We start from the raw sequence: 22,832 nt of genomic DNA on the forward strand, positions 1-22,832 counted from the left end.
TCTTTCCCCTACTTCTGCATGATGATTGGAACCCAGCATGGAATATACTGTATTTCACAATGTTTTCTCGTAACCCCTTAAATGCATCTAGGAACACGTTAGCAATAACAAAAGTCTGATGGGTAGGTTGACTTCCTTGGGCTCTCACGAAAAATACAATCTTGCATGCTCTTTCACACAGGCTAGATAGAATCCTGTTGGTGTAAGTTATGCTCGGCATCATCAGTTGTGGCCATGTCACAGCTGTTTCAGGAGCCTCTCACTGTTTCAAAGCCTAATCTCACAGCCATAAATACTCCACTCCCAAGCAAACTACACCAGAACACAGAGTGCTGTCCTCTGAAGATGCTGGCCACAGAGACTGGAGAAACGTTAGGAAGAACAACCTTCAGAACACGGCCAAAGAGCCTGAAAAACCCACAACAACCATTAGATCCCAGCCATGAAAGCCTTCACGAATACATTTTTCAGGAGAATTAAAAGCTTGATTAAAAGTTTGCCTATGGCAAACCTCCCAGGATTTACTAAATATTAGTACTTGGAAGTGCTTTACCAGTCCGTCCTTCTAGTGATCCTCTGAGACCGTGCAGAGACAGAGACAGAGAGAGAGAGAGAGAGAGAGAGAGAGAGAGAGAGAGAGAGAGAGAGAGAGAGAGAGAGAGAGAGAGAGAGAGAGAGAGAGAGGTGATTTCAGTTGTCCCCTCCCCTGGGGGGCACTGCTTGTAGACAGGCAGCTGCAAAACACTAATAGTTTCTCCTCCCAAACTGAAAGCTGGGAGATAATACAGTTGTGCCCCGCTGGACGATTACCCTGCTCTATGACGAATCTGCATTATGTCAACGTTTTTGTGATCACTTTTGCGATTGCAAAACGATGTTTTAAATGGGGGAATTTCGCTTCAAGTTGATTGGTTCCCTGTTTCGGGAACCGATTTTTCGCTTTATGATGATCAGCAAACAGCTGATTGTCGGGTTTCAAAATGCCCACTGGCTTTTAAAATGGCCTCCCACTGTTTTCTAGGATGGATTCCTCGCTATACAGGCACCGAAAATGGCCGCCGTATGGAGGATCTTCGCTGGACGGTGAGTTTTTCAGCCCATTGGAACACATTGAACAGGTTTTCAATGCGTTTCAATGGGATTTTTTCGTTCTGTTTGACGATGCTTTTGCTCTACAGCGATTTCGCTGGAACGAATTAACATTGTCAAGCGAGGCACCACTGTAGTTGGTTGATGTTTTAATTGTGGGCTTGTGGGCAGAGGCCTCAGAATGCCACATATTTCTAAACACTAGGTATTTGTAGGCACATGGTCTACTGTAGAGACAATCACTCTTCATAGTGATTGGGGAAATCTTTTTTTAATAGTTTGCCTTGTTTGTTAATTGATCCTTTCAATTATCCCTGCAAACATCAGTATGGAAACATATATTGTATGCTCCTTGTTTTCATGATCCTAACTTTTAGCTGACTGCCCCAATAATCTAGCTGCTAAGAGAGCATTGTCCAGTGCGTGCTAAAAGCACAGAAAACAAGATTATCTTATTATGAGGCCCTGGTACAAAGCTGAGACTCCAGATCAGTACAAGCTCATGGCTGCCTGGTATATAGCAAATCAGTGTGTTGTCAGAGCTGGTGGTTCTTAGAAATGTATGGGGAGGGTGCTGACGTTTTTTGCTGGAGCAGCTGTGAGGAGAATTGCAAATCATGAACAATGACACCTAAACAACTACAGCTTTCTGCCATGAAAGATGGCACAAAGTCCTAGAATTAAACACACTGACAAGCAAACAGAAACCATGCTTCAGCACTCTGTCTTTTGCGTGGCTGTGTGCACATCTCCCATCCCACAATTTCAGTGAGCAGCTGGTTTCAGACTGTTCAATTTTGTTATCGGCAGTCGCTAAGGTATTTGGGAAGAAGGAGATCTGAACCCTGGAAGGAAAGTCACCCGTTGGCGAGTTGTGCACAGACTTGTCAGTGCTCAGAAGGATGGGAGATGACAGGCTGGCCCTCCAGTTCGGGGCCTAGAATATAGGCTGCGATCCTGAACACAGTGAGTAGAGAACAAACCTCACCACCTTCTTTTTTTGCCCGCATAAATCTTGACATCCAAGGATGACCTACCTCTTTTCTTTTCTGTACAAGGTCTCTTATTTGTTTCTAAAGCCCTCTTAAAATCCCTCCTTGCTCCTGTAGTCACTCCACCTCCACCTTGCTATAAAATAATCTTTGGTTTCGTGTCCATTTCAATCCATATGGAAGCTGCATCCAAAAATAAAAGCGTATCAAAGCTATCAAAACAGAGCAGTCCTGCAATAATTGACTCTGCCAGAGGAGAACTCTGGGGACCGATATAATCTTTAAAGGAACAACAGGAGTAAATACAGACCTTTTTTTGAATCTGAAGGCAGCAAAAAACTGGGTTAATCTGGAAGAAGGCAGGCATTAAAGGGAAGAAGAAGAATGGTAGGGTCCAAGTCACATTGCAGTGGAAATATTATATAGATCTAAATTAAGTAGGCATGGGTGGCTATCAATTAGGGTTGCAATAATTGGATCAGTACGACAAATTTGGTTTTTTAAAAAACTTTTTAGAGTTATATCACACATTGCTTTCCAAAATGGGATTCAGGACACTTAACAATAAAAGTAACAAGTTTCACAGCAGGAATTTCAATTAAATTAATGGCATAAAGAAGTATGGAATAACGCTATTAATGATGCACTAACTTGTGAAATTAAGTTTGAAAAGGGTTTGACAAACAAAAATACCTTTAGAGATATTTGGAGAGCTTTTATTGATTATGTACTAATTAAAGGGAAGGGAAATGGTGTTGCTGCGGGCTAAACCGCAGAAGCCTTTGTGTGCTGCAGGGTCAGAAGACCAGCAGTCGTAAGATCGACTCCACGCGACGGAGTGAGCTCCCTTCGCTTTGTCCCAGCTCCTCGCCAACCTAGCAGTTCGAAAGCATGTAAATGCGAGTAGATAAATAGGTACCACCAAGGTGGGAATGTAAACAGCGTTCTGTGTATAGCCGTGCTGGCCACGTGACAACGCAAACTGTCTTCGGACAAAATGCTGGCTCTATGGCTTGGAAACAGGGATGAGCACCACTCCCTAGAGTCGAACACAACTGACTAAAAAATGTCAAGGGGAACCTTTACCTAACCTTTACCTTTAAAGGGAAGGGAGTGAAAGACTGGCCTGGCATGCTCTGGTCCATGGGGTCACAAAGAGTCAGACACAACTAAACGATTAAGAACAACAAAGGGAAGGGCCACGTACTGTCAAAAGAATCAATGCAGTTTTGGATGCGGGATGGGACATCACAAATAAAACAAATGCAGCAGGTCTTCAAAGGGTCCCTTTGAATGTATTAATTTTTTTTATTTGACAGTTTTGTATTTTTTGTGTATTTTAGAGTCAATAAATTTTTTAAAAAGTAACAGCTGTAACAACTGCACAATTAAGCAAGTAACAGCATGATTCTGTGCCTTTGTACTCAGAAGGCCCACTGAATTTAACTGGGTTTCCTGAACTGCAGCTTAAGAACTGCAGCTTAGGAGTTCATTCATTATACAACAGTTCCTGAATCCATCATTCCTACGGAGCAATTTCAGCCTTAGCACAAACTTATAAATAACTACCTGTCTATATGACTGCAGCTAATAAAAAGTTCCTACTAGAAGGGCAAAAAGAGACAGGGGTGAAGGCTTCAGATTGACTCTGATCTAGCGCTCGATAAGTTTATCGACACAATGAAGGGGCAGAGAGGAGACTCAACATGATAAAAAGACTGTTCCTTGAATTGTCCTGTTCTTAATTCCTAACACAACTTCTAATTCTGTACAAGCCAATACAGAAATAGACCAAAGGACAAACAGCTTGTCTCAGTCTAGTCAATTTCACACCTTTTAAAATGTTCTTTAATTTTGGCTTATTGTTCACATGAAGAAAATCTTTGGAGTATTTTTTCCTTTTAAAAGATAATTCTACATGAACCAATTCTGTAAAGAATAAACTCCTCAAAAAGTTAATTCTGTCATCACAGTATGCTAAACTGAAACAAAGGTAAAAATGGATGGCTGTAGAGGGAGGTGGGTGGTGTGTTACTTGCTACCTGTGACATTGTTCTCGAACAGGGGCCAGTGATAAATGTACCCACTACAGTAGCAGAAGTAGGTGGAGAAGATATGGAGAATCCAAAAAAAAAAAAAAAAAAAAGGGATGAATGTAAACACATCAGGTCAACCTCAACTGAAGATGAGGACTAAACCAAAGACAACATGTACAGTGGTGCCTCGCAAGACAGGCACTCCGTTTAACAACGAATCCGCATTATGATGAGGTTTTTGCGATCGCAAAAGGACATTTTGAATGGGGGAATTTTGCTGCGCGATGATCGGTTCCCTCTTTCAGGAACCGATTTTCACTTCCCAACGATCAAAACAGCTGATCGTCAGGGTTTCAAAATGGCCGCCGGGTACTCAAAATGGCTGCCTGCTGTGTTTAGGAGCCATTTTTTGCTGCACAGGCACCCGAAAATGGCCACCCCTATGGAGGATCTTTCCTGGACGGTGAGTTCTTAGCCGATTGGAACGCATTAACCAGGTTTTAATGCGTTTCAATGGCTTTTTTATTTTCGCTTTATGTTTTCGTTCTACAGCGATTTCGCTGGAACGAATTAACGTCGTAAAGCGAGGCACCACTGTATATCCAGACAAAAACAAAAGAAAAAGAACAAAGAAAAACAAAGAATATTTATTTTTTAATTTCATTTAAAATATTTTTATCCTTTCTCATTAAATTGGACCCAAGGTGACTCACATCATAAAAAAGACAATATTTAAAAGATGAAAACAGTTATGTATACAAACATTTAAAAATAATTAAACCTATCAAAAACGGTAAACAAAGCCAATACTAAAAACACATTTAAAAGCAACAAAGCACAACAATTCATTAATAAAAAGCAAAGGCACTGTGGAACCTTTAAGACGACCTTTTATATTTTAATGTGAGCTTTTATGGACACAATACATTGAAATATAAAAAAAAGTTTTTAAAGTGACATAGCAGTTTTGTTTTTCATTTTTTCCCTGGATATACTTTTATAGCTACTCCTTTGAAAATAGAAAAGGGAGCTTTTGAAGAAGTAGCTGATTGTTTAGTATTTTTTTATCATATTGACAAAATTAAGGTGAAAATGAAAATACTGTAGAAGAGGGGACAAAAGGGAAAAACACTATAACACATTAAAGGGTAACAAGCTCTTTTTAGGGTGAGTTTTTTTGTGAATCAAAATCCACTTAAAGGTGGGGCTTCAAAAAGGAGTCTGAAGAAAGAGCTCTGCCATGAGAAAATCCGAAAACACACCCCATCCTTTGACAAAGACTGTTTTAGGGTATGGTCTTCGCCATTGTTTACAAAATCTAAAAATGGCTTTCTCGTTCCTCTTGTTTTTGCTGCTGTGGCTTTTTGGCCCAGAAAATGTATCTCCCCAGAGAAATGGTCACTCTCTCATTTAATAAGAACTAATAGCCGTCTCAGACTCATAGCTGAGTATCAACAAGCAGTATATTTCTCTGCCAACCCTCATAGTGGATGTTTAAGGGCACCTCAGAGCAGAATAACATCACAGTTCAGTACAGAACTAGAAAATATTCTCAGTCTCTTTCGGTATCCATACAGATAAAAGTAGGAGAAAGCTGATAAAAACATTCTCTCTACAGAAAATGGGCATTGGGGAGGATGGTACTACTTCTAGAAGAAAAGTCACTTTCTGTGATGCAAGTCATTCAAAGGGCGGCTGATTGCAGGTTGCATACTTTGGGAGGGTCGAAAGATGACACTGAGATGAGCCTTTCTGGTGAGGTTTGTATTTTCTAGAATTTCCCAGATTTGACATCTTACTCAAAGGCTTCCAAGTTTATCTTGAAATATTATGCATACCGTTAATTGTTAGTTATCTTTCTGAAACTAGCTGTCTTTCTAAAACATTGAGGTTTGGAAGTTATTTGGGGGGGATTTCAGCCATCTTTAAAAGGATCAAAATGCAGCTAAAAAGTAACGCCTTGTTGCTGTGATGTGCCATCACGTTGCTTCCGACTCATAGAGACCCTACGAATGAGCCATCTCCAGAACGTCCTGTTCTCAACAACTCTGCCTGTGAGCGTGGCTTCCTTTATAATAATAATAATAATAATTTATAATAATAATTTATTGTCATTGTAAGTATATACACAGTACAGTGGTGCCTCGCTTAACGAGTGCACCGTATAGCGATGTTTCCGTATAGCGATCCCTTTTTCGGGATCGCTATAAGGAAACAACCACGATCGTCGCAATGGGGAAAACCCGCATTGCGAAGATCGGGTATTGCGGCGGCCATTTTGGAGCCGCCGAACAGCTGATCGGCGGTTCCAAAATGGCCGCCGGAAGCCCGGAAATGGCTGCCGGCAGCCGTTTTCGCGCCCTGCCCTCGCTTAGCGAAGGCGCGAAAATGGCTGCCGGCACTTGGAATCCTCGCTGAATGGGTAAGTAACAAAGGTATTGGAACGCATTAAACGAAGTTTAATGCGTTTCAATACATTTCCCCTACCCGTTTAGCGACGATTTCGCATAGCGAGGGTTAATCCGGAACGGATTAACCTCGCTATGCGGGGCACCACTGTATACCCATACAACGAAATTCACAGACACCCAGAGACCAGACACATGCACACACATAAAATTCCCCAAACACTCCCCACCCACTAAAAGTCCCCCACTAAAAATACAAACATCTACACCACAGGCCAAGTAACACAGTCCAACTAATTATTCACTACTGGTGGTCTTTAAGCTCATTATTAATTGTAATTATAGCTCTGGGATAAAAACTATTTAGAAAACGTGTGGTCCGAGTCTTAATTGTTCTATATCTTCTGCCAGATGGTAACAGTTCAAAAAAGTTATAAGCAGGATGGGAAGAGTCTCTCAGGATGCTGTGTGATTTCCTAAGACAGCGGGATGTGAAGATGTCATCCAGGGTTGGTAGCTGGAGCCCGATGATATTCTGGGCAATTTTAATGGTTCTCTGTAGAGCTTTTTTGTCCGCTACAGAGCTACATGGATTGCTGCCTTGTCGTGGCGAAGGGGCTTGAGTAACTCAGAAAAGCTATGGGCTATGCCGTGCAGGGACACCCAAGACGGACAGGACATAGTGGAGAGTTCCGACTAAACGCAGTCCACCTGGAGTAGGAAATGGCAATGCCACTCCAGTATCTTTGCCAAGAATGCCCCATGATCAGAAACAAAAGGCTAAAAGATATGACGCTGGAAGATGGGACCCTCAGGTCGGAAGGCGTCCAACATGCTACTGAGGAAGAGTGGAGGATACGTACAAGTAGCTCCAGAGCTAATGAAGTGGTTGGGCCAAAGCCGAAAGGACGCTCAGCTGTGGACGCGCCTGGAAGTGAAAGGAAAATCCAGTGCTGCAAAGAAAAATACTGCATAGGAACCTGGAATGTAAGATCTATGAACCTTGGGAAGCTGGAGGTGGTCAAACAGGAGATGGCAAGAATAAACATCGACATCCTGGGCATCAGTGAACTAAAATGGACAGGAATGGGCGAATTCAGCTCAGATGATTATCATATCTACTATTGTGGGCAAGAATCCCATAGAAGGAATGGAGTGGCCCTCATAGTCAACAAAAGAGTGGGAAAAGCTGTAATGGGATACAATCTCAAAAATGATAGAATGATGACAATACGAATCCAAGGCAGACCTTTCAACATCACAATAATCCAAGTTTATGCACCAACCACCACTGCTGAGGAGACTGAAATTGAACAGTTTTATGAAGATTTACAACACCTTCTAGAACTGACACCAAAGAAAGATGTTCTTCTCATCTAGGGGACTGGAATGCTAAAGTAGGGAGCCAAGAGATAAAAGGAACAACAGGGAAGTTTGGCCTTGGAGTTCAAAATGAAGCAGGGCAAAGGCTAACAGACTTTTTTTGTCAAGAGAACAAGCTGGTCATCACAAACACTCTTTTCCAACAACACAAGAGGCGACTCTATACATGGAAATCACCAGATGGGCAATATCGAAATCAGATTGATTATATTCTCTGCAGCCAAAGATGGAGAAGCTCTATACAGTCAGCAAAAACAAGACCTGGAGCTGATTGTGGCTCTGATCATCAGCTTCTCATAGCAAAATTCAAGCTTAGACTGAAGAGAGTAGGAAAAACCACTGGGCCACTCAGGTATAATCTAAACCAAATCCCCTATGAGTACACCGTGGAAGTAAAGAACAGATTTAAGGAACTAGATTTGGTGGACAGAGTGCCTGAAGAACTTTTGATAGAGGCCCGTAACATTGTCCAGGAGGCAGCAACAAAAACCATCCCAAAGAAAAGGAAATGCAAGAAAGCAAAGTGGCTGTCCAACGAGGCCTTAGAAATAGCAGAGAGGAGAAGGGAAGCAAAATGCAAGGGAGATAGGAAAAGTTACAGAAAGTTGAATGCAGACTTCCAAAAAATAGCAAGGAGAGACAAGAGGGCCTTCTTAAATGAACAATGCAAAGAAATAGAGGAAAATAACAGAAAAGAAAAAACCAGAGATCTGTTCAGGAAAATTGGAGATATTAGAGGAACATTTCGCGCAAAGATGGACATGATAAAGGACAAAAATGGGAGGGACCTAACAGAAGCAGAAGACATCAAGAACAGGTGGCAAGAATACACAGAGGAATTATATCAGAAAGATGTGGATATCCCGGACAACCCAGACAATGTAGTTGCTGACCTTGAGTCAGACATCCTGGAGAGTGAAGTCAAGTGGGCCTTAGAAAGCTTGGCTAACAACAAGGCCAGTGGAGGTGATGGCATTCCAGTCGAACTATTTAAAATCTTAAAAGATGATGCTGTTAAGGTGCTACATTCAATATGCCAGCAAGTTTGGAAAACCCAACAGTGGCCAGAGGATTGGAAAAGATCAGTCTACATACCAATCCCAAGAAAGGCAGTGCCAAAGAATGCTCCAACTACCGCACAATTGCACTCATTTCACACGCTAGCAAGGTTATGCTCAAAATCCTCCAAGGTAGGCTTCAGCAGTATGTGGACCGAGAACTCCCAGAAGTACAAGCTGGATTCCGAAGAGGCAGAGGCACTCGAGACCAAATTGCTAACTTGCGCTGGATTATGGAGAAAGCCAGAGAGTTCCAGAAAAATATCTACTTCTGCTTCATTGATTATGTAAAAGCCTTTGATTGTGTGGACCACAACAAACTATGGCAAGTTTTTAAAGAAATGGGAGTGCCTGACCACCTTATCTATCTACTGAGAAACCTATATGTGGGACAGGAAGCAACAGTTAGAACTGGACATGGAAAAACTGGTTCAAAATTGGAAAAGGAGTACGACAAGGCTGTATATTGTCACCCTGCTTATTTAACTTATATGCAGAATACATCATGCGGAAGGCTGGACTGGAGGAATCCCAAGCCGGAATTAAGATTGCCGGAAGAAATATCAACCACTTCCGATATGCAATGACACCACTCTGATGGCAGAAAGTGAGGAGGAATTAAAGAACCTTGTAATGAGGGTGAAAGAGGAAAGTGCAAAAAACGGTCTGAAACTCAACATCAAAAAAACTAAGATCATGGCCACTGGTCCCATCACCTCCTGGGAAATAGAAGGGGAAGATATGGAGGCAGTGACAAGTTTTATTTTCCTGGGCTCCATGATCACTGCAGATGGAGGCAGCAGCCATGAAATTAAAAGACGCCTGCTTCTTGGGAGGAAAGCGATGACAAATCTTGACAGCATCTTAAAAAGCAGAGACATCACCTTGCCAACAAAAGTCCGAATAGTCAAAGCTATGGTTTTTCCTGTCGTGATGTATGGAAGTGAGAGCTGGACCATAAAGAAAGCAGACCGCCGAAGAATTGATGCCTTTGAATTGTGGTGCTGGAGGAGGCTCTTGAGAATCCCCTGGACTGCAAGGAGAACAAACCTATCAATTCTAAAGGAAATCAACCCTGAGTGCTCACTGGAAGGACAGATCCTGAAGCTGAGGCTCCAGTACTTTGGCCATCTCATGAGAAGAAAAGACTCCTTGGAAAAGACCCTGATGTTGGGAAAGTGTGATGGCAAGAGGAGAAGGGGACGACCGAGGATGAGATGGCTGGACAGTGTCTGCGAAGCAACCAACATGAATTTGACAGAACTCCGGGAGGCAGTAGAAGATAGGAGGGCCTGGCGTGCTCTGGTCCATGGGGTCACGAAGAGTCGGACACGACTAAACGACTAAACGAACGAACGAACGAACAGAGCTACTCCCAAACCATGCCAGAATGCCATAGGTTAGGACACTCTCAATGGTGCTACGATAGTATGACAGAAGTAAATGCTGAGATAAATTTAACTTGCCGACCATTCTCAGGAAATACAGCCTCTTCTGTGCCTTCTTCATTAGCATGTTGGCATTTATAGTCCATGAGAGGTCCTCTGAGATGTAAGTACCCAGAAATTTAAAACTACCAACTCTCTCCACTTCCTCACCGTTTATGTACAGTGGTAAATGTACATTTCTTTTCCTCCTAAAATCAATTCTGAGTTCTTTAGGTTTTTTTGATGTTAAGTGTGAGATGATTTTCTTTACACCAAAGTATCAACCTTTGTACTTCCTTTCTATAAGCAGACTCATTGTTCTTATTTATGAGCCCCACCACTGTCGTATCATCCGCAAATTTAATAATTCCATTGGTGTTATACAGTGGGGTGCAATCATGTGTGTACAGGGAATAGAGGAAGGGACTTAGCACGCAGCCCTGGGGACCTCCTGTACTTAGTACCAGGGTAGAAGAATGGTGAGATCCCATCCTTACTGACTGTGGCCTATCTGTCAGAAAATCCTTTATCCACATGCAGATCTCCTGAGGTAATCCGAGGTTGATCATTTTAAAAAACAACCTATTTGGTAGAATGGTATTAAAAGCAGAGCTATAATCCACAAACAACAGCCTCGCATAAGTTCCCTGTTGAATAGAGTGAATCCATCTTGTATTTGGTCTTCCTCTTTTCCAGCTCCCATTCACCTTTCCCATAAAAACTACCTTTTCCACAGAATCTTGCTTTTTCATGATGTACGACCCACTCAGCTCCATGCCTCCAGAGATAATTCAGATTTGATTTGGCCTAAGACCCACTTGTTTGTCTTTCTGGCACTTTAGGGTATGCACAAAGCTCTCTTCCAGGATCACATTTCAAACAAATCATTTTTTTCTATCAGATTTATTTATGGTTCAGCTTTCACACCCATACATGGTGTTCAGAAATTATTTGGAAGTTACTGGGGTGGGTGGGGGTTAAACCATTTTAAAAATGATTAAAATGTATCTAAAAATAAGGCATTAGCAGGGCATTATGAACATGGCACTTTTAAACAAACAAGTAACTTTGAAAAATCAATTGTTAATGGCTAAATGAGAGGACGTGGCTGGCGCTGCGGGCTAAACCGCAGAAGCCTGTGCTGCAGGGTCAGAAGACCAGCAATCGTAAGATCGAATCCACGTGACAGAGTGAGTGCCCGTCGCTTGTCCCAGCTCCTGCCAACCTAGCCGTTCGAAAGCATGCAAATGGAAGTAGACAAATAGGGATCCGGTCACCCAGCACGGCAGTAAGCAAAACCCGCGCGATCTGACGCTGGGATCTCGTGAGTTTTGACTGTTACTCTTGAGCCGCAGGCTGCGGGAGCCTGCGGCTCAAGAGGCTGGAAGCGATCCTTGCACAGGCAACGTGTTGATGCATCACGTCACCTGCGTGGGATAGAAGATAGTCGGAGAGGAAGGCCGCGGGGGAATGGAGGACAAGTGAGTTAACTCAGTGTTGGTTCTTTCTCTCCCCCCCCTCCAAGCGGAGAACGAATTACAATGCTCACATAGTTAACTCCCTAAAAAGTTTAGGGAGCTAACTATGTCAGCCTTGTAGTTCGTTCACCGCAGGGCCTCACCCAATGGGAGGCTATTACTACCCACAAATTGGGGGCCTCTTACTACTTCATTTTATTTTCAAGTAAAGTTGGTTTGGCCCCCGAACACAGTTCAGATTTTTCATGTGGCCCCCTATAGAAATTAATTGCCCAACCCTGGACTAATGCATTACTTAAAATAATAGCAATAATAATGACGTACAAAGCAATTTAGATTAATTAAAACTGAACAATTTACAGCCCTGGATGGTTTGTTTGCATCCTTTACACAACTAGGCTGCCTTATGCTTGCTATATGTCTGCTTTGATTCTCAGAGGTAATGGACACTACCGTATTTGCCGGCGTACAAGATGACTTTTTTAGCCCAAAAAACATGCCTCCAAGTGGGGGGGGGTCGTCTTATACGCCGGGTGCACTTCATTTGGGCCAGGAAGGAGCCGCCGACAGGGAGGAAGGCAGGCAGGAAGGCAGGCAGTCGATCAGAGCGGCCAGAGCCCACTGCTGGGCTGCCCGCCGCCCCGCACCGCTGAGCCAGCTGCGCGCTCACTCGCCCGCCACCCGCCTGCTTCCCCTCTTCCTCCTCCTCCTCCTCCCACCGCCCGCACACCCAGCCTCTTCCCCTCTTCCTTGCCCTCTCGCTGCTTTCAATGCTGCTTATGTTTTTTGTATGATATTTCTTTGATCCTTTTCAGTGTTTGTACACTCACTATGTATACTCGATTCTTTAACCACCCCATCTTTCCCTCAGAATTTGACTTAGGCCAGCTAATAACAAGAGGAAAAACAAGCTCAAATTTAAAAAAGATAATAGAAAATAAAAATGGCAATGCTAAACTACAACTCAATAACCTGCATTCCTAAAACATTATATTTGGCACCCTACTGAGCCTCCATTAAGGATGAAGTCCCTTCATCATAGTGCTGCGATATCAGGTCATATGGTGTGAAGTTGTGCAACAGAATTCCAGCCATTGAATGACTGGGGAAGAGAGAAAAATAGACTAAAATGTAAAAAAAATAAAAAAAAAATCAAACCAATAAGTAATCTCAAACTGGAAACTGCCATGGTAGTCAGCCTGCTATAGACACAGGTGGTGGGATGTATAGTATTTAGCTTGTTAAACACCATTTGGTTGGCTTGAATTGTTTGATATCCAGAGAAAAAGCAGCTAGCCTATTACGGTTGTTATTTAATAATTTATACAGTATTTATCTCCAGAGCTGAACCCCAGTGGGTTCCCTTGAATAGTATCAGATAAAAATAATAAACTGAGCAATAAAACAAAAGAAGCAAAATACTACTGCTAACGCAATGAATAAAATGCAGAATACTCAGGACAGCTTGGTAAACCTGCAAACAGGAAGGAGATGCAGCGACCAGTCACAACTGGAGCCCTTGCAGAAAAGCTTCACCCCTGCAGAAGGGAAATTTCACACAGCAGCAGCAAGACCGGAATAATCAATAACAGGCCAGACAAAAGGGCAGCCAGAAGCCAATCAGACTCCATAATGATTGAATCTCAGTCACTAAAAGCTTTTTGAAAGTCTTAGCTTGACATTGAACAGAATAAGGGAAGGGAAGGGCTCAGCTGGGAAGCTGTAGCTCTCCACACAGTGTTTGCCTAGATTCTCTGCCCGCAATCCCTTCCTCCTGGTTTAGGCTGGCTGGGGCTTTGGGGAGATGAGATCTGAAACAGCCAGAAGCCTAAAGCCTCCCCACTCTAGGGATGCGTGGGGGGGGGGAGGCGGACGTGGCAGAAGGTGGATGGAGCTGCTTAGAAGGCCCTGTTCCTAACTGACATCTGCTGAGTCTTGTTCAGTGGTTGTGGCCAGAGCACACACACAAGCCCACTAACAGAAAAAGGTGCTCTTTCAGATGTCTTGAATGCCAACCGATTTTAAATATGTATGAGGGCATTGTAATATGCATTGTTCATATGCTCGTTGAGTTGAGCTTGACCAACACAAGAAGGGTCACTCATACCGGGGTGTGCATCTCACTCTCCCTTTGCAGGATATGTGGAATGGCGGCTACTCTTGCTGCTGAGAGTGGCAAAATTCACATCTTTGGTAGAAAAGAATTTACTGAGAAAAACCTGAAAGGGAAGAGCTGACGCCCAGCATGAGATGGCTTTGAAATGGAGGGAACGTATCTCTCCACACAGGCCTCTCCTATCATGTGCGGAAGGAGTCACAGCTCAAGTCATAGAGTGCATGCTTGGCATATGCGAAGGTCCCGGGTTCAGTTCTGGGTATACCAGAGATCAGCAAATCTTTTAAGGAGCAGGCTGTCCTTCTAAGGGTTTGTTCGGTTGCTGGAGAAACAGAGCTGGAGAAGAATGGAAGGACTGCTCCCCAAGGAGCAAGAATTTCGATTCTTGTCCCCTTGATTTAAGACTGTAAGGTTTAACCTGTTGCAACTACCAAGCTCTGAATGTACTAATTGTTTATTTTATTTGTTACATTGCTATTGTGTCAGTGGCTACCTCTCCCTTCATCCTCACAACCACCTTACAATATAGGCCAGGTTGACAGAGTATGACTAGCCAAGGAAGACTCCGAAGGGATCTGAAATGATGCATCTTAGGTGAGCACTGCAACCACTACATTATCAGCGATCCTTTTCCTGGAAACTGTTTGAGAGACATCAGTGGCTGACGGCGAATGTTTTGAGGCCAATTACTTGACTTTGGCAGTTAAAAGACTTTGGAGAAAACAACATCAAGTAACTCTTCTAAGGCTGCCTTATCGGTTAATTAAAAAATCAAAAAAGGTTGTGTCTCCTCCAAATAAACCCCAATGCAAATGCAGGAGGAGGCAATACCTTTAATTAGATCATTTAAAAAATCAAGTTGTTTTTCAGTGATCATTCACCTTCATCAGACTGTGCACCAACATTTTGTGTATCTTTCAGAGAAATTTTATATTAGACTCCCAAAGTTTCATGGCATGGCTGTCCATGCCAGGCAAGTTTTCTTAAGGTGAGTTGCGCAGAACGCGAACAGCTTGTGGGTGGAAACCCGCCCCCAGCAGCATTTTGGAATTTGTCTCCCAGCTCTTCAAAGAATGACCAAGCAATCTACATCCCCGTTTGTCCCCTCAATTGCCTTCTTTTGAAACTCAAGGTTTCCATGTGGATGGGGGTGCCCAGGGGAGACAATGCAGCCACATGGCAGGCCTCTGTCATGGAACTTGGGGGACAGACGTTGTACATACCTGTTTTAGATATAAGAAGCTGCCGTTATACTGTTGGAAAAATAGCAATCTCGCATGCACTAACACTGGGTAGCAGCGGAAGAAAGTTTTTATAACTTAAGATAATTGGTTTTTGCCACTAACCTAACTGATAAAGTTTGTCTAGCCTTTGGTATCTGAGGCAAGCCCTCCCGGTTTGTTAATTTTCATCATTTTGTTGATTGCCGTCTTCCTCCTCTCTCCATCCTCTGAGAATGTTATTTGTTTATTTATTTGATTTATATACCACTTCATGTAGAGAAGCAGGCATGGAGACTCTCTCCAAGGCTGAAGGCTTCATTTCCCTCCTTTTTTTCCTTTCTAACTGTAACTAAAGATGGTAACTGTAAGTAAAGATATTTTTTCTAATTTAAAATGCTTCTAGGGTTACCGTGTTTCCCCAAAAATAAGACAGGGTCTTATATTAATTTTTGCTCCAAGGAACACATGAGGGCTTATTTTCAGGGAATTTTTTTTTATGTACAACAATCTACATTTATTCAAATACAGTCATGTCATCATCTTCTGGTTGCTGCACAAGGGTGGAGGGCGGGGTTTCACTTAACTGGGGCTTATTTTGGGGGTAGGGCTTATATTACGAGAATGCTGAAAAATCTTACTAGGGCTTATTTCCAGGTTAGGTCTTATTTTAGGGGAAACAGGGTACTTTTAACATAGAAAGAGCTAGATTTTGTGTGCAACCAAGGAGGGGAACGTCAATACTGGGCTGATTTCTCCACTTGTCATGTCTTTTTCTACCTTAGATATTGCTAATGAAATATGCTCCATGTGTCTGTATTTTTCTTCCTTATATGCTGGAATAACCAAATTCCTGGAAAACTTTTAACCGAAGTCCCCAACATTAACTGAGTTAGATGACTGCCCCCCCCCCCAGTACTGGAGAGCCTTTGTAGTGAGTACAATATTCTGATTCACAGCAAGGGCTCTCCAGGTTTGCACACCTGAAGATCTCTGCTTATCTCCCATTCAAGCTCTGTTTCGATTCAGACAAAACCAGTGGGTTCAGGGTTGTGCTATCCGGGGTTTATGCCTGATAGTACAGTGGGGTCTTGACTTAAGAACGGCTTGAGTTAAGAACATTTTGACTTAAGAACCGCTCTCATAGGAAAATATTGACTTGACTTACATACTTAGATTTGAGTTACGAACTGAAAAAAACCCACGTGGGAGGCAGGGAAAGTGCAAAATGTGAACTTTCAGTTAACTGTTGGCCAGTGAAAAGGGTGCCTGTCTGCTTCCTCACTCCTCCCAGCATTTAAAGAGTGGATTGGGAGACAGTCTTCGGACTGCCTGGTACTGAACTGCCTGGACTGTATTTTCCCTGCCTTCCCTGAACCTTTCTTGACCTAAGAAAAAAAAGAGAAAAAATATCCCCCTCTAGTGGTCGAAGGCGGAATAGCAGTTTCCCATTAGTTTCTATGGACGGAAAAGAGCAGATACGGATCAAATGGTTTTCAATGCATTCCTATGGGAAATGCAGATTTGACCTGAGAACTTTTTGACTTGAGAACCGCCTTCCAATACGGATTAAGTTCTCAAGTCAAGACCTCACTGTATGGTGCTTCTTTGTGCTGTTTTTAAGTTGCTCTCTTTAAGTGCAAGTCCATACAAAGTTTTATAGAATCACGGCATAAATGAACTGGAAGGGGCTCATAAGGCCATCGAGTCCAACCCCCTGCTCAGTGTTTGCTTAAAATACTTCTTTCTCAGAGCCTGGGATAGCAGGACATTGAGCCTTAACTTTCCAAGCAAGCTGGGGGTCTGATCTTGGCAGAAAGATGCCTTGCTCTGAGCTGCACGGGAGAAGCAAGGGAAGGGAGATTCATGCAAAGCAGAGAGCAGATCCTTTAGCCTGCAGTCTGCTGAAGTTGGCAGGGATTATCCCTCTGTGCTGGAGGAAGGATTTGCTTGGGTAGAACTTAAATGCTTTTTCAACCTCTGCCCTCTTTGGCTTTCGTTTCTGGGGTCATGGATCACAGCTGGCATCCTTGCAGACAAATGACAACTCTGGCGGGAGCCAGCTGTGCCACTGCTGTGCAAAGAGGCACCTGATAGAACAGGGCAGAGAGGAAAGCATCTCTTGCCGGTATGTACTCCACACGGGGTGAAATCTGGGGCAGGACCCCTTGTAGAAAGATACTCAAATGTCTTTTTAAAAGTCCAGCTCCCAGCTAGTTTACAGCTGCTTCGCTAATATGAACAGACTCACATTTTCATGTATCTTATTTTGGAAGGCCAAGGAAGGCTTTGAAAAACTAGGAAGAAAGAGCAAAAGATGTGGCCTTGGCTTCCTGCTTTCCAGTTCCTCAGTGGGAGAGTGTATGCTTTGCAAGGAAAAGGTCCCACGCTCAATCCTTGCTACCTCCGCACAGTGCTGGTAAAGAGATCTCCCTGAAACAATGGCTGATCAAGGGGCATGTTTCCCAGGTTGCTGGGAAACAATGATTACAATCCCTCCTCACTAGCCAGGTTGGCTGGACCTGACTGGAGGCTGAAGGCCAAGACTCCTCGAAGGCACCCAGTGGCCTGTTTGAACAAAACGAAGGTAGACAGACAACTAATCTGAACTGCTACAAAGCAGCTTCCTAGATTAGTGGTAGAGCTTAGAACAGAGCTTAAGGCAATAAAAAATTCAGGACAGCTTGGCACAGCTTTAGGTGGACATTATACACATAATCCATATTTTATTTTATTTTTTTAATATGAGACTTGCTGACAATGAGCTTAAAAATGGCCAAAACTTTCATAGTCTCCCTAGTTTGCCATAAGAGGCGCCAAACAATCCAGCCAGTTTTTGCCACCAGGACGTTAGTATTTAGTCTTTTATTATATGGAAAACTAGCTATCGTCACCACCACCATCTTACTAGAGCTTGAAAAATATGCTTTTTGGACTCCAACTCCTAGAGCTCCTCCCGTACAACACAGAGACTAGCCGCTCCGGATTCTGGGAGATGCAGTCCAAAAAGTAAGACGCCCAAGTACATGCAGAGAATATACATTAGATTTTGCCACATTAAATACAGCAGATACCTGCTCAAAACGTATGTTGAGGATTCTGGTAAAAAGGAGGACAGCAGGCGTGGTGATGACAGAATGAGATTATTGGTTTCGTGTAACCAAAGTACGATAGTTTGACAGCACGATCTTGCTTATGTCTCCTCAGAGGTCTTTGTGTACAGTGGGGTTTACTCTCAAGAAAGGGTATGTAAGATTACAGCCAACAGGTCAGGAACAGCTTATAACCTGCCATTTCTTCTATGTGATTTCCCAAAAGTTATGATCTTAGGACATAGCCAGTAAATGTGAACGACGTTTGCCCCAACTGAATTCTGGAATAAATTTAGCTTATCCTCAATGGAAGAAAACACCATCTGGATAGCAATTCACTAAACCTTCTTTGAGAGACACAGCTCATGTGAACTGTGGTCCTCCGTTCCCAATCCATTTTGAACATGTTGCAAAGATACTCTTGTGTAAAGCTTCTCCCTTTTTCATAAACATTTGAAAGGCTGTCAATTGATTAATCTATCCAGAGAGTTGACCAGGAATGCAACCCTCTGTCTGGCTGCCTGTTCAGAAGTAAACCCCACATAATTTCCTGAGTGTAAAACTCATTGAACTCATTTAAATCAACTTTCTGAGTTAAATGAACTTCTAATGTAGATGGATGGCTTTACCAGTACCATATCATCAAGTGCTCGAAGACCATTTCCTATGCAGATTTGTATCAGCAACCGTACAGCCTATACACTGTTATGCACATAGCAACAACAGCAGCAGCAACAATAATCACTACTATCCTGTTTTTCCCCATTGGAAAACACACAACAGTGCTCATAAACATACATATGCAATATGGACTACATAAAGCAGTCAGTTTTAGGAAGCCAGCAGCCAAACAAAAAGCAAGGAACAATGACCTAGATTAAAAAACCAAACACTGATAAAGAATGGTGAATGAGAAAGAACCCTCGGCCGATATCTAAAACACGAGTACAGCTAGATCACCACTCATTCTCCTATCTTAGCAGTACTGCCTGTCTGAGGTGCTCAGCTGCCTAATCTCACATGGAGCAACCCTAAAAGCAGAACTTCTGGTGTGGAAGGGATTGTTCACTCTCAAATTGGCCTCCTCAGCCACACTAGATGCTGTTCCAAGTCCTCCATACAGAGCACGTTACAATACTCTCTAGAGACTGAAGGATGCCTAACTAACTATAGGTGATAATATGAATAGATAGGCAGGAAGCATTTGACTCAAAGTCTCTGAACTGTATTTAAACCACGCTGCAGTAATCGGTTGGAATCACAGCAGCATGGTGTGAGAGAAAGGGTGGGTGACAACTTTACTTAAAATATCATAAACAGAAGCTAACTTTCAGCTCTGTCTGTGTCTTCATCAGACTGGACATGACAGAGCTATGAATGTTGCAATAAAACATATATATTCAAAAAAGTTTATTATAATGTTTTCATTTTATCTATTATTGTTAGCCGCCCAGAATAGACTTCAGTCTAGATGGACAAGGTATAAATTAAATAAACAAACAAAAACAAATACATAAATCATGGCCAGATGCATGTGCTGGGTTCCTTCATTAAAAATGAGTTTCACAATGGTGGGTGTAAATTCATGATTTTACACCCACCATTTGTGTGTCTATTCCTCTTGCCTTTCCACATATTTAGTCTATATTATTTCATTCCATGTTGAATGCATATTATATTTATTGAGCACTATGATCTGTATTTCCTGATAGCTCTTGAGATACTCATGCCCTAAACCACTTAGGTCTCTGAGGGCTAAAACCAGAAATGAATATGCAACTAATATTGATGTGTTGAGACAAAAGCAATATATTTGCAGTTATGTTAATCAAATGTGTAAGGTGGTGGTGGGAAATCACAACCACCACCTACACCACCCCACACCAATGTACCTCCACACTAATACTACTATGCATAGTAGTAATGAGAAAGGACCATATGTGGCCACTTGGAAGAGGGTGTTCGCAACGGGGGCATGAGCATTTGACTAAATCACTCTTGTGGCACTAAGAGATGGTGTATGTGGGTTGGCAAAATTCTTTAATATTTTTACAAGGACTTTACTGATGGTGATCAAAGTTTTAGACAGCCTTATAAAAAGGTCTATTCAGGGCCATTAACTGGTACATTTAATGCAGGCCCTCCTCGTAGCCTTGACCCATAGGAGACTCTGAGGATGTAGACGGTCATAGTGATCCGTGGGAAAACTTTGCACCACAAGCTTACTCTTCAAGCCAGCCAGCTCCATGCTGGGACTTCCGTCTAACTATCAATCCAACAGTCATAACATTTGGCTGGACCGAGTTACTGGCTTTGCTTGTTCTTCCTGCATCCCAAGTTCTTTAACAACCAGCCTGAGGAAGAGTTCTGAAAAACTCAAAAGCTCACCTTTCGGTGAGTGGTCCAAGAAAAATGCCACTGAAGTCATACCTTTTATTTCATTTGTGCACCACATGGCTACATTTCTCTCACGTTCCTGTGTTGCACATGCATCCAGGAATATATGTATACACAGACGCATACCCACTTTGCATTACCACAGGGACAGTTCTCAATTAACTGTGCTCGTGGGAAAATCTACCAAGTTGCCGGGAGGAAGAGGGAAGGGTGGAGAGATGATGCCACTGTGCATGTTCATCCTTAATAACCAAAACATCCCTGCGCTCTTCAGTCCCGCCCCCATTGTAACACTCATTCTTTGAATGCATTTTCTTAGGTAGCAAATATTTGCTTGCTGTCCCTGAACTGATGCCTTCTTTTCTTAGGACATTGCGAGAGAACATTCCTCTTGGACTTCACGGCTTAACATCTAAGTAATTAACAACACCGTCTCCTTCAGCAAAGAAATGTCATAGATATTGGTAAATTACTTACACAGCTTGGAATGGCTACGACCTGTTCCAAGATGAACAGAACTCCCCGGAGTGAGAGAAAGATGGAAGAAAAGGACTAAGGGAGGAAGGAAGAGAGAAAGAAAGAAAGAAAGAGGGGAGGGTTCTTAATAATAGTTTGTTTTGGTTTGCACAGCAGATGCCACTGAGTGGAGCATGACGTTGTCAAAGTACACCCACTCAGTTTACTAGCCAGATTTTGAGAATCCATTAAACATTCATTTCAGCGAGTAGAAACAAAATGCAGTTCTTCAATGACATGCTGGAAAGCTTCCTGCTTCTGCAAATGGCAGGGTATGTATTTACAGCTGTCTGGTTCCTTAAGACCTGGCAGGGGGGGAGGGGGTGTAGCTCGGTGGCAGAGCATGGATTTTGAATGCAACAGCTCTGAGGTTCAATCCCCCCCAATATCTCCAGATAGGGACAAGAGAAGTGCCTGGAACCCCCACCCCACCCCCAAAAGCTGTTTGCAGTCATTAAGGACAACTCTGAGCTAGGTGGTCCCTTGTTCTGAGCTGGGCACATCCATCCAACCATTCATTCCTCTTGCTGAAATGGTCTGTGGTTGAAACAGGCACTGACGGAAAGAAAACATGTCTCAAATGTTTTATACAGTTGAATTAAAAACAATGATCCTCTGCTCCAGGGGGCAGCAAAATATGTAGAGCCAGATTTCCCCCCCCCTCCAGTGCTTGTGAATCTCAGCATTTTGGATAAGGTGTTAAAAGAGAACCTCACCAAAGCATGCAAGCCAGCCAAGAACAAGAACACCCTCAAACTCCCGCCACCCCATCTCACAATAACTCAATGTGATTTGGGATATGTTTGGGACTGCAAACGTCTGGGTTCACCACCGCCAGTTCTCCTGCAGTTGTTTGGGCAGTTAGAATACAACTGGTGAAGCTAAAGGGTGAAATGTTGTTGTTCCCCCCCCCTCCTTCCCACTTCTGTCAAATAAAGTGCAAATGTGGGAAACTGAAGCCAATCTGCTTTCTTCCAGCAAAGTGCAAGATGGCATGGCAGGGATGAAGTAGAGCAGGGGCAATGGACTCTTATAATGGGACCAGGGGCACCCACTTCCCCATCCACACACACACACACACACACACACACACATACACACAAGTACCTAGTGACAACTACATGCTTCCAGAGCAATAGAAACACACACACACAATGCATGGATGCCTCCAAAGTTCCAATTGCGAATCACAATAGCCACGGACCCCCATCCGTGCCAAAAGGATGCGATTCTCTCTGCAGGATCTGGAGATGCCCACATGTTACACCTAAAGGCTGCCCCCCCTCCGATCCCCCCCCCCCATCCTCCCTACGGTACCCAGATCGGAGAGCAGAGAGGCGAAAACCGGGCTGGAGGCACACACTAAAAACAACCCGCCAGGTGTGTGTCCGCCCTAGATACCTGGAGGCCGCCTACCTGCTCCCTTTTCGCCCGCCGCCCCCCCCCCGCCAGAACAACGGAGCGCTCCGGGTTCCCACCGGGCACGGGTTCTCTCTCGGGACGGCGGCGCCCCGGCAGAGGAGCCCTGCCGCCCCGGGCTTCCCCGCCGCCGCCGCCGCCGCCGCGTGGTTGGGCACAAATCGGGGCAAGGGCGCTGCTCAGGATGAATTGCTCCGGAGC

General features: G+C 43.4%; 1 protein-coding gene across 3 annotated transcripts in view; it reads right to left on the bottom strand.

The window, feature by feature from the left end:
* BEAN1 (brain expressed associated with NEDD4 1) overlaps positions 1-22,832 on the bottom strand; it is an 84,660-nt gene that overhangs the window by 53,953 nt on the left and 7,875 nt on the right. The window contains exon 2 of one of the 3 annotated variants that reach the window (XM_078380403.1): positions 21,174-21,248. The exons of the other annotated variants lie outside the window; for them this stretch is intronic. Within the exon in view, the coding sequence (XP_078236529.1) occupies positions 21,174-21,248 (75 nt within the window). The remainder of the gene's footprint in view (positions 1-21,173; positions 21,249-22,832) is intronic. 3 annotated transcript variants of the gene reach the window in all.

The sequence above is a fragment of the Pogona vitticeps genome, chromosome 10 (assembly GCF_051106095.1).
Source record: "Pogona vitticeps strain Pit_001003342236 chromosome 10, PviZW2.1, whole genome shotgun sequence".
Taxonomy (NCBI): Eukaryota; Metazoa; Chordata; class Lepidosauria; order Squamata; family Agamidae; genus Pogona; species Pogona vitticeps.